This window comes from Hemitrygon akajei, chromosome 10 (assembly GCF_048418815.1).
Source record: "Hemitrygon akajei chromosome 10, sHemAka1.3, whole genome shotgun sequence".
Lineage (NCBI taxonomy): Eukaryota > Metazoa > Chordata > Chondrichthyes > Myliobatiformes > Dasyatidae > Hemitrygon > Hemitrygon akajei.
In genome coordinates this window covers 26,920,136-26,933,021 of record NC_133133.1, presented here as the reverse complement: position 1 = coordinate 26,933,021, position 12,886 = coordinate 26,920,136, and the positions used below count along the sequence as shown (strand labels likewise).

Genomic DNA, 12,886 nt, shown 5'->3' with positions numbered 1-12,886 from the left:
AATTCTTTTAAGTTTAAGCAAGTTGCTAGTTTTCCCTTCAGGACCCTTCATGCGATTAATTCTCAATTTAAAATCTGAAAGCGAGCCCTCTTTGTTCAAACAGCATTCCGAATTCTGCTTTTTCACACCACACTCTTGAATAACAATAGCGTGTGGGGCACCTTTACCTTCCAAATTAAACTGTAATTGATTCGCAGGCACCGTGTTAACAAGCCATTGTCCCTTCAGCCTGGTTACTGCTTTTGACACCAGTCCAGACTTTAAATTTTCTTCATTGAATTTGGGAACTACACTTTTCCCTTTTCCTTCAATAATAATATTCACCTCACCACCTTTTATCTCCTCACTAACTTTTAACACACCTTCGAGCACAAACAACTGGGAATTCTCACTTCCCACTATTACCAAGGTTAACCCTTTCTTCACTGAACCAAGCCCATCTGACCCACAAGGACTGCATTCCTTTTCAACTGAATCAAATACCTCAGACTTTTTCTGAGCTCCATTACTAGGCTCAGTACCACGTGCGTCCACATCTTGGACACACTCAAACGGGACATTTGCCTCTTCCAGGCTTTCAATACCCGTACCCTTTTCAAATTCTAAATTCCCCTGATCCTCCCAGCTACTCTCTGGGCAACTCCCTTCCGGAGTAAACTCAACCCCGCGGGCTGAAACAACCTCATCTACCAACCCAGCAGACCTCTCCAAGGTAATGGCATCCTTTTCACCTAGGACCGCCCTCATTTCATTATCGGGAACACCTTTAGAATTTTCAACTTCTTCAAACAGTTCTGCCAAACCAGACAGATCATCCACGTCCAACTCTGGACCTTTTAACAGCTTTATCTGTTTCTCATCTTTACTTCATGCCTCTATAAATTTTCTCCTCGCTAAGGGCAGGTCTACCTTCTCTCCCTTACTCTTGTTCACTTTTCTATTCTCCGTTTTCCCACCCTTTAAACCCTTGTGGTACAGGGTTGGTAAAAATGTCTCGGCCAAATCGAAACTGCTCTCGTTCTCAGCTGCCTTTCTCGACATGCTGCGAGTGATCGCGCATGCGGGATAGATCTTGGAATCTAGGGGCGGGACCTCAACACTCACAGGCTGGCTCGTCAGCTTCATTGCTGACCAAACCTTACCACCGGCTAAATCGTTCCCAAGAAGGACATCCGCGTCAGTTCTCGGGAATTCTGATCGCACCCCCATTTCAACTGGTCCAGATACCAGCTCACAATACATAATGATCCTATGCAAGGGCACCGTTTCTTTCCCTTTTCCTATTCCTTTCAAAGCTACCATTCCCATCTTGCGACCAAAATCCAGTACCTTACTGCTAATCAATGACAGTTCAGCTCCCGTGTCTCTCCAGATCCGCACGGGAACTGGTAGGACTCCCTCTCTCACGGTCACGGTTCCGTTTGACATACATGTCTCAGACCCTTCTCGTACTCTGTCTACCCGGGGCTCTCTTGTCGATTTACTGATCACCACAGCACATCCTATAGGGACGGCTGCTTTCCATTTTCCTGTCTCCTTCCTCGGAGCAAGGCACCTAGATGCAATTTGTCCCCCCTTTCCACAATTAAAACAGGTCAAGCCAGGAAATCTCCTGCCGTCTTGCCTCTCCTCCTCAATCTTACCACTAGCTCCTGGCGGGACCTCTGCCTCAACCGGCGGGCTTTCTCTACCGTTCCCACGGTCTCTCTGGTAACTTTTATTCGAGGAAAACTTTGTCTTGTGGGTTAGGGCATATTCATCTGCAAACCTAGCAAATTCAGAGATGGACTTATTCGGCTTCTCATTCAAATACATCCGGATATCCTCCGAAACACAACCTTTAAATTCCTCAATCAGAATTAACTCCTTGAGACGCCAAAAGTCCTCTTCCACTATTTCTGCAGCACACCCTTCTCATCGGCAAACTCGGTATACGTCTGATTCCACCCTTTCTTTAAATTTCTGAACTTTTGTCTATACGCTTCAGGTACCAATTCGTAGGTCCGGAGAATGGCCTCCTTTACTTTTTCATAATTCTCGAAGACTCTTCCTCCTCAATGGACAACGCCGCATATGCCCGTTGTGCCTTCCCTTTTAACACACTTTGTAACAACGCCACCCACTGCTCTTTGGGCCACTTCTGATTCACTGCCACCTTTTCAAAAAGCAAGAAATAACTATCAACATCCGTCTCCTCGAACGGAGGTACTACCCTCAACTCCCGACTAACATCAAACCGCTCCTCTCGGGAATTCTTCGCTCTTGCCTTAACTTCTCCATATCCAAGTCATGTTGCCTCTGTTTCTCTGCCTCCCTCCCCTTCTCGGCTCTCTCCCTCTCTTTTTCAGCTGCTTCCAGCTGTTTTAACTGAATTTCATGCTCTCTTTGTTTCTCAGCTCTGTCCTGCTCCCTTTTCACCTATAACTCCTTTAGCTGGAGCTCATGCTCCTGTTGCTTTTCGGCTCTTCGCTGCTCTTTTTCTTTTTCGACCCTGTCTTTTTCTTTCTCCTTCTCAGCTGCTTCCAGCTGCTTTAATTTAATTTCATGTTCCAACCTTAATTTCTCCAACTCTAACTGAGTCGTCCCACTAGCTGGTACCTTTTCAGGGATATTTTCCAATACCTCAGCTGAAAACACATTCTTCACAATATAATACTGAGTTATGGCCCTCCGCACCTTCCGCTTTTTCATCGACAACCTCACCTCTGCGAGGTTTAGTCTTTTCGCAATATTTATTAATTCTGACTTTGTGGCCGCCTCTAGCGCCTTCAGAGTCGGGTTTTCTATAAATTCACCCACGTCCATCTTTGCTGGTTTCCCGTCTGGCTACCCGCGTAACCAGGTCCAAGTTTGGACTTACAAGCCCGATTCACTGGCCTCCCAATTTGGTATCAAATCCCGAGACGAGAACCCCAAGTTGTTACGTACCCCGTAACTGGGTCACTTACCAGCAAAGATAGAGAGGTCCGTTGAAGTCTGATGGTACTATTTTTAACAGTATTTATTGATTAAAAATACACAAAAATAATATCAATGCAAACATACAGATAATATACGTCGTCAATACTAAATCTAAAAGCGCGGGTATAATAATAATCAATAAGAAATAGCTCTATTGTTGTCTAGGGGATAATGGATTGTCCGATGGAAATATAAAAGTCATTCAGTTCAGGCAGGCTTCCGCCTTTGGGGACCGCTGGGTTTTCAATTGTTGGAGAGAGAGAGAGAGAGAGAGATTTTGGAACTTGCCAGATTTTCCTTTTTTATGATGTCGATCCTTCGACATTTCGTTGGTGTCCTTTTCTTTTTAACTAAGCCGTTCTTCCGTGGTCAGTCCTGCCGGTCCCAGGCAACGGGAAAGGACGCACGCGGGCCCCACCGGCTGTCGCTATTAAACGCTGTCACGGGATTTCTAGCGTTTCTCCTGGTGCGTCTGAAGGGGTTGTTCCCCAGACCCTCTTTTATCCTTACTCACGGGGTCTCAGATGTCAGTCAGGTTGGGATGATGCAATCCCTCAACCAGCCCACTCTGGTCATTCCCTGAGGGCTTCAGTGAATAGTACAGTACTCCATACACAATTCCGTCTCCAAGAGATAATGGCCGTTATCCGTGGCTTTGTATCGCTGAGGGGCCAGGACATTCCAAAACCTTGAGGATTCTCTCTCATTTCCTGAGTCCCAGACCCGAATTAATAGCGATCTTGCGATTCTCAAAAAGGAGGGGCTACTTTGTACCCTTCGGCCCCTCAGAGTTGTGGCACATTCGTAACATGCTGAAATACTATTGGTGAAGAAACTTGTGTGTTGTTTGGTGGTGACTAGACTGGTGATGTTTTTCCAGGTCAGGGTGTTATGTGACTTGAAGGGGAGCTTCCTGAAGTGGTCCCATTTTGTGCTGCCTTTGTTGTCCTTAGGAGTAGAAGCCAGTGCATTTTATAGGCAATGCGTAGCATGGCCCCAGTATGCCGCAATGTTTAGGGTGTTGATTGTGTGCCAGTTAAGGACAGTTGCCATCATCTCATGTTTGGAATTCATCTCTTTTCAGTGTTTGCACCATAGTTGCTTTGAAACAAAGTGATTATGGCAGAACCCATTTATTGATACAATTGTTCACCGTTGTATATGCATCCCTCATTTAGTAATAAGTAGTATGTCATTTGGGTTGAAATCTTTTCAACAGACTTTTTAAAAGCTTGTATTTCATAACCATATGATTGCTGCATATGAGGTACTTTTAAATGCTGGCACTCTCTGATTAAGGATAATTTCTCTTCATAGTTTCTAAGTAGCTTTTTGAAGAATTAGAATCAGGTTTATTATCACCGGCTTGTGACGTGAAATTTGTTAACTTAGCAGCAGCAGTTCAATGCAATACATAGTATAGAAGAAAACAAAATAAAATAATAATAAATAAATAACTAAATCAGTTACAGTGTGTATATATTAATAGATTAAAAATTGTGCAAAAACAGAAATACTATATGTTTAAAAAGGTGAGGTAGTGTCCAAGGGTTCAATGTCTATTTAGGAATCAGATGGCAGAGGGGAAGAAACTGTTCCTGAATCACTGAGTGTGTGCCTTCAGGCTTCTGTACCTCCTTCCCAGTGGCAACCATGAGATAAGGGTATACCCTGGGTGCTGGAGTCCTTAATAATGGACACTGCCTTTCTGAGACACCGCTTCCTGAAGATCTCCTGGGTACTTTGTAAACTAGTACCCAAGATGGAGCCAACTAAATTTACAACCCTCTTCAGCTTCTTTGAATCCTGTGCAGTAGCCAACACCTCCCTCCATACCGGACAGTGATGCAGCCTGTCAGAATGCTCTCCATGGTACATCTATAGAAATTTTTGAAGAGAGTTGGTATGTCAACAAATACACTCAAACTCCTAATGAAGTATTGCTGCTGTCTTGCCTTCTTTATAACTGCATTAATGTGTTGGGACCAAGTTAGATCCTTAGAGATCTTGATACCCAGGGACTTGAAACTGCTCTCTCTCTCTCTCTCTCCACTTCTGGTCCCACTATAAGGATTGGTATGTGTTCCTTCGTGTTACCCTTCCTGAAGTCCACAATCAGTTTTTTGGTCTTTCTGACGTTGAGTGCCAGGTTGTTGCTGCGACACCACTCCACTAGTTGGCATAGTCACCACCTGAGATTCTACCAACAACGGTTGTATCATCAGCAAATTTATAGATGATATATGAGCTATGCCTAACCACACAGTCATGAGTATATAGAGAGTAGAGCAGTGGGCTAAGCGCATACCCCTGAGGTGCGCCAGTATTGATCGTCAATGAGGAGGATATGTTATCTCAGTCCGCAGAGATTGTGGTCTTCTGGTTAGGAAGTTGAGGATCCAATTGCAGAGGGGGGTACAGCGGCCCAGGTTCCGCAACTTCTCAAGCAGGATTGTAGGATTGATGGTATCAAATGCTGAGCTGTAGTCAATGAATAGCATCCTGACATAGGTATTTGTGTTATCATTGAGAAACGTTGATGACAAATGAATGTAGTTGTAGTGATGTTGTAGTGCTATTGTCAAGTTTAAACACAGTATTCCACTGAATTTCTATGGAAGTAACGATACATATAAAAATTTGTGTAGAACTATTGGTCCTGTCACCAAGATCAGTGGTCCTCAACCACTAGGCCGCAAAGCATGTGCTACCGGGCTGCAAGGAAATGATATGATTTGGCAATATGAAATTATATGAGTCAGCTGCACCTTTCCTCATTCCCTGTCACGCCCACTGTTGAACGCATGCAAGGTCATTACCCACGCGTGGTCATCAGTTGCCTAAATGCAGTGATACCCTAGCGCCAGGGATCACTGGTTGGCTTCGGGTAACCGGCCGCCTCACAAGGTTGGCGGGAAGTGCCGTTGCTACTGGCTTGGAGCGCGGACAGATGGGGGCCTCTAAACCTGTTTAGCACACCGAATGTTTGTGGGGAAGCCGGTGCTAAAATATTCGCAGACAACCTAATTCGGGCTCAGCGTTTCGTAAGTAGCAGAGCAGCTACCTCGCAGCGATCTACTGAAAGTCATCTCTCGAGCCAAACTTTTGTTGGCCGAAAGATCCTACCTACCTACAATGGGGGCGGGCGCGTGCCCTGTTGCACTCCTCGCTCTCTCCGGACTGCGACTGCTGTGGCCCCGGCACAGGGACCTCTGGCCCTTACCTTGTCCTCTCATCCCACCCACAACCAGCCACACTTGGCCAAGGTGTCTGGTAGTGGGCGGGCGGGAGGCTGGAGTTCGGGCCTGGGGGCTGTCTAATGAGGCAATGAAGCCCTCAAAACTGCTTCGGTACCTTGAGTCCAAACACCCTGCACTTAAAGACAAACCCATTGAGTTTTTTGAGCGGAAAAAACGTGAGCAAGCAGGACAGAAGCAAATGCCGATACCCATGAAAACTAAATTGCGGGATAGACTGGACATAAGGAAGCCCCTTTGAGTATCGCTGTGATTGAGTGTCGTGATTAACACCCCCCCCCCCCATCGGCCAGTCCACAAGAGTATTGTCAATATTAAACCGGTTCGTGGTGCAAAAAAAGGTTGGTGACTCCTGACCAAGATCCTGAAAACTCTCAATGATGATGCTTCATCTTCTGGGAGAATTCTGTAACCTGGTTTTTAAAAAGAATGCTACCCATTCAGGATGAGAATGCTACCCATTCAGGATGTGTATGACAGGTTTTGATGATCATGTACGTTTGGAGCTTTCTTCCACAAAGAATAATATGAGCAGAAATTTTGACTATTTGTTTAGGATTGATTGCAGATATGAAAAGGGGTGAAATGTAATGGGATAGGTTCCCCTTGTCCTTATCTATCACCCCACCAGCCTCCGGGTCCAATGTATAATTCTCCGTAACTTCCGCCACCTCCAACAGGATTCCACTACCAAGCACATCTTTCCCTCCCCACCTCTTGCTGCTTTCCACAGGGATCGCTCCCTACACAACTCCCTTGTCCACTCGTCCCCTCCCCATCCCTTCCCACTGATCTCTCTCCTGGCAGTTATCCTTATAAGCGGAACAAGTGCTATACCTGCCCTTACACTTCCTCCCTCACCACCATTCAGGGCCCCAGACAGTCCTTCCTGGTGAGGCGACACTTCACCTGTGAGTCGGCTGGTGTGGTATACTGCGTCTGGTGCTCCCACTGTGGCCTTTTATATATTGGTGAGACCCGACGCAGACTGGGAGACCGTTTCGCTGAACACCTATGCTCTGTCCGGTAAAGAAAGCAGGATCTCCCAGTGGCCACACATTTTAATTCCACGTCCCATTCCCATTCTGATATGTCTATCCATTGCATCCTCTACTGTCAAGATGAAGCCACACTCAGGTTGGAGGAACAACACCTTATATACCGGCTGGGTAGCCTCCAACCTGATGGCATGAACATTGACTTCTCTAACTTCTGTTAATGCCCCTCCTCCCCTACTTACCCCATCCCTGATATATTTGGTTTTTCCCCCCTCCTTTTTTGCTCCCTAGGCCTCCTGTCCCATGATCCTTTCCCTTCTCCAGCTCTGTATCCGTTTCGCCAATCACCTTTCCAGCTCTTAGCTTCACCCCACCCCCTCCGGTCTTCTCCTATCATTTCGCATTTTCCCCTTCCCCTCCTACTTTCAAATCTCTTACTATCTTTCCTTTCAGTTAGTCCTGATGAACGGTCTCGGCCTGAAATGTCAACAGTGCTTCTTCCTATAGATGCTGCCTGGCCTGCTGCGTTCCACCAGCATTTTCTGTGTGTTGCTTGAATTTCCAGCATCTGCAGATTTCCTCATGAAATGTAATGGGGATGGGTGGGAATAGCAAGTTTTAGTTTTGATGATGAGATTGACAGTAGGCTTGAGAGGCCAGATAGGATTGTCACACAGGATGAATATAAATCGCATTGGACTAGAGAAGATGGTATTGCTATTATGATACTAGAGATATTGATAGATAAATTCCCCTCAATGCATGTTTTTCTCCTGAGCAAAGCTCTGAATTTGATTTTAACAAACTTAGGCGCCGCTGAACATGGTGTTATCCATGACGTATATGCAGGTGTGCAGAGGCTAATGCAGATGATTTATATGGATTTATCTGATAGGGGCACCACAGTAGCGCAGCGTTTAGCATAATGCTATTATGGCTTGGTGCATCGGAGTTCAGATGCGTCCATCCTGTGAATGATTGTGTTTCTTCTAGGTGCTCCAGTTTCCTTCCACGTTCCAAAGATGTTCCAAAGTTAGTAGGTTAATTGATTATTGTACATTGTCCTGTGATTATGCTAAGGTTAAATAGATGGGTTCACAATTCCTTTGCCTGGAATCCTCTGGCTGCAGGAAGTGAAGCAGCATTTGGGTGTGCTGGTTTTCCCTCTATCTAACTTTTGACTTCCACGTTGTAATGCACCATTATGGAAATTGGAAACGCGCTGCCCTGAGCTCTCCAACATGCTGGCAGTTCTCTACAAGGCTGTTAGTCAGTGAACTTAGGTTAGTTCTATGTCTTTACAGGTGATGAAGCAGAAGGCAATTCAAAAAATATCACCCAGTGCGCCAGTGACGATTATGACGATGATCCTGAGAATAGGTAATAATTTCTACATTGTGGACTTCACAAAAACTTCTTAGAAATGTATGTTGTGCAATCATGGCCATTTCTTTAAGCACCAAAATTTAATTACAGCATTTGTTCCTTTTTGTTTTAAACGTTAACCTTAATTTGTTTGTAAGAACACTTGAAATAATTTCAAGCCTTTTAAGTTTTGAAATTTATTTAATAAACCCATTTTATGTTTTTAAAAAAACTTCTCCAATATTCTTGTTGAAACTGTTGATCAAAATGTTAAAAGTGGAATTTAATGTTCAAAACTAAGGTTAATTGTCACTCTTTAGTGCTAGTTGATCCTGCATGTTTGAATATTATCCATAAGGTTACCACATGCTTTGAAGTATCTGGGAAAATTTGTTACATGATATGTTTCTTCACAGTACTTTCTACCTCTTAATTAGATGTGCTTGCATCATGCCTACTTAGATGAAGACTTTTTCTTTAGTTTTCTTTGTGGACTGGGTTTTCTAATTTTTGATTTGGAAAGAATAGAGGATATTTTTCCACTTAGAGCTGTGTTAATAAACTTGTCTTTTTATCTTGTATAAAGATTATAAAGAGAGGAAGATTGAAAATGTAACTTGCTAATTGTGAAGCTGTTTCCAAGAGAGATGACTGGGTCATAACACAAGCTATAAAACAGTATTTCAGAAAGGGCAATTTAAGCCAAAAAAGCTCATTATTTTTCTTTCAATCCTGAGAATAATACACAAGCTCGTGATAAAATTTTAAAAATCATATTTAGTAGTTTGTTTGTCAGAGACTGAAGGTGGGGTTTTCCTATTCATTTACAATTGTCACCCTATTTCTGAATTTGGGTTCAGAACAATTTGGTATTTTGAAGACCCTGCAGCCTCTGGTATATGCTCCACAGGTGTTTTGTTCAGATTTTTTGGATGGAATTCTATTTGGTAAAATGGGAGCTGCTGGCCTATTATGTACCCAATGATTTTTTGAAATGAGTCATAACTTAAACTCATCTTTTCACTGTGCATTCGTTGGGGCAAGTAGAAGCATTTCTGCCCATTAGGTGGGGATATGTCTATATTTTGACTTGCTACTTTTGGCTTCTGAAATTGTTAAAACAGAATCACCAGTTCAGTAAAAACAGCAGAAATATTTTTTAACATTTTTGTGTTTGTGGAACACCGTAAGTTACCGACCACCATGTTCCATCTACTACCACCCTCTGCCTTGTGTGGGCAAGCCATTTCTGAACCTACCCATCTGAATTTTCATGGGTTACATGCCTCATGACTTTGTGAATGAGCCAACTCTGGGGAACCTTGTCAGGTGCCTTACTGAAATCTATGTACACGACCTTATCCATGGCTGCATGTTCATCAATTTTCTTTGTCACCTGCTTGAAAAATTCTGTCAGGCTCATGCAGCACAACCTGCACTTCAAAGCCATGCTGACTATCCCTATAGAGATATGTTTCTCCAAACGCTTGTGAATTCTGTTCCTAAGAATCCTCCCCATTAGTTTGTAAGACTGTAGTTCCCAAGATTATCCCCATTAGTTTTCTTGAACAATGGAACAACGTTTGCCATCTTCCGGTTCTCTGAACTACTCCTGTGGCAAGATCATTATCACTGCTCCTGCAATCTCTTCACTCACTTCCTGTGTAACTTGAGGTGTAACCCATTGTACCCAGCAACTTTTCTATTCTAATGTCTTTCAGAATCTTGCATGCTTCTTTGTTCTAGACATCAAAACACTCCAGCACAGTACCCCTTCCACAGTGAAACAACTTATTTATTAGGCCCTCCCCATCTCATTTCACTCGGCACTTTTATCCCTTTATTCCTGAGCAAATCTATCCTCACTCTAGTCATCTTGTTGCTCACATACGTTGCCAGCAAGGACATTGTCTCTCTCGAGTTCAGGGGTAACCTGCCCCTTTAGTACAGGTCATACATTACTCAGAAGATGATCCCAATGATCCACAAGTCAGAAACCTTGCCCCTTGCAGCAACTATTCAGCCAGTTATTCATCTGTCATGTTATCCTATTCTTACTGCTTGTGGCATTCCAGAGATCCTGCTTTTTACCTTTGAGGTCCTTTTTTAGCGTCCTTCCCAACTCCCTATCTTCACTCTTCAGGACTTCATCCTTTTTTTAAGCTATGTCATTGGTATCAATGTGCATCATGACTGCTGGTTGCTCACCCTCCACCTTAAGTGTACGTATTCAATCTGTTACGTCTCTGACCCTGGCATCTGGAAGGCAGCATACCATCCAGGTTTTAATTTGTCATCAAAGGAGTTAATTAAATTCGGATATAAATGAAAAAGAGAGTTATCAATTGGTGCAGCTTTTAAGAGTGATTAGTTTCAATGAATTATTATGATATCCTGAAAAATGGTATTTGACTTTGAATGTGTCATTACCCCATATCACTTTGACACCACTGCCTTGGTGTTCTTATATTCTTCAGGTTAGAACATTGAACAGAATAATCTAAAATATAACCTAGCCATTTTGACGCAATTTCCAAATTATTATGAAGATATAAATCCAGCCATTTAGAGTTTTGCGGTAATGCTGCCAAATACTTTGTATTGTATTAAGCATTAATATTTTGTATTGCTGATCAAAGTAAGAAAGCAGTGCTTGGAAGCACTCACTTAAAATTAGTCTTACGGTGAATGTGTGCAAACTCGGACTATTTTCAGGGAGAGAGACAAGATTGGCCAGATTTGAAGCACCCAGAAGGCATTCAAGGAAAGATTTTGTAGAGCTGTGAGTTAAACCACATGAAGAGTGGTATTCATATGGGACAGACCAACATCCATAATTAAAAACATAAGCTAATTCAACAGCTGTTAATTGCTAAGCCATGAGCAGTTGTGCCAAATAGTAAAATTGATAGAATAGCTCAGTTTAAAAAGAACAGGAAATTGGTTTTGTGACTTTACCATAGTCTTCTGAACTTTTTCCACATGGAGCTACATCAGTATATGTTAACCTATTGCGACATTATATTTTCCACAATGTAAAATGTTATTTTAATGTTATTTTATTATGTTAACTGTGTATTTCTAGACAACTTGTTCTTTTCTATATTGTGCATAAAATATTTGCATTGGAAAAAATGTGGAAAAAGGCATCTGTTTTTGCCTTGGACTGCAGATCTTAAGACTGCTATTATTATGTTTGATATTGGGTACAAATATGCTGCTGGAAGTTTTTCTTGTTTACAGATCAAATAATTGAGATGTAATCACTGGCATCCAAAGTGAAATCAACTTCCATTTAAATTTTTTTCAGCAGAGTTTTAATAATGTTTAGTTGAATCATGCAATGTCATTTGCGTGTAATCAATGAGCATAAATATCTCGAAATTCAACCTACTGTACACCTAACTTTAAAAATCTTCCACGGCATAATCTGTTTTAATGTTTTAACATCAAATATTTTATAGATGATTTTTTTTTAATCAAGTGGGTAAATGAAATTTAATTCACTTTGCTGTAATTCCTTTATTTTGATTAGAACATTGTGAAGATAAAAGTTAACTTGGAGTTCCACATTTGAATTGTTTAGTGATGACGTTCACAAGAGATGGCTTGAAAATTTTAAAGCAAATTTTCATGCGTACCAGCCGTGCATAATTTAGGATTGAACAAACTCATACTATTTTTCACTATAATAAACAAGAATTTAAAGTTTTTTTTGATGTTTGTGTTACAAATATCCTGCACTTTAAGATTTATGGAATTTTTTTAAAAATGTGACAGATTTATTATATTCCAGTTTGTAGATAAGCCAAACAACTTTCTTACTTTTAATGGTATGCAGTGAATGAATGCAGGTACAGGGTAATTGTCTTGTCATTGGCAAACACTAGTTTTACTGCAATGGAATGTGCACTTTCCTTAAAAATAGCATCATGAATCAGAATCAGGTTTAATATCACTAGCATATGTCGTAAAATTCATTTTGCAGCAATACATTGCAATATATAATAATAAAAGCTAAGTTTTAGTAAGTATAAAAAAGAAAATTGAAATATATAAATAGTACAAACAGAGAGGGAAAAACATTGAGATAGTATTCATGGGTTCATTGTCCATTTAGAAGTATGATGGTGAAGGGGAAGAAGCTGTTAATGAACCATTGACTGTGTGTTTTCAGATGCCTATATCACCATCTTGGTAGCAATGAGAAGAGATCATTTCCTGGGTGATGGGGATCCTTAATGATGGATGCTGCATTTTGCATGCTTCCACGTATGCTGAGTTTGAATTGAGCCAAAGCTGCTG

General features: G+C 42.0%; 1 protein-coding gene across 7 annotated transcripts in view; it reads left to right on the top strand.

The window, feature by feature from the left end:
- Positions 1 to 12,886, top strand: part of atrx (ATRX chromatin remodeler) — a 196,316-nt gene that overhangs the window by 53,894 nt on the left and 129,536 nt on the right. For all 7 annotated transcript variants that reach the window (XM_073057943.1, XM_073057939.1, XM_073057942.1 and 4 more), the window contains one exon: positions 8,521 to 8,596. In XM_073057943.1, the coding sequence (XP_072914044.1) occupies positions 8,521 to 8,596 (76 nt within the window). The remainder of the gene's footprint in view (positions 1 to 8,520; positions 8,597 to 12,886) is intronic.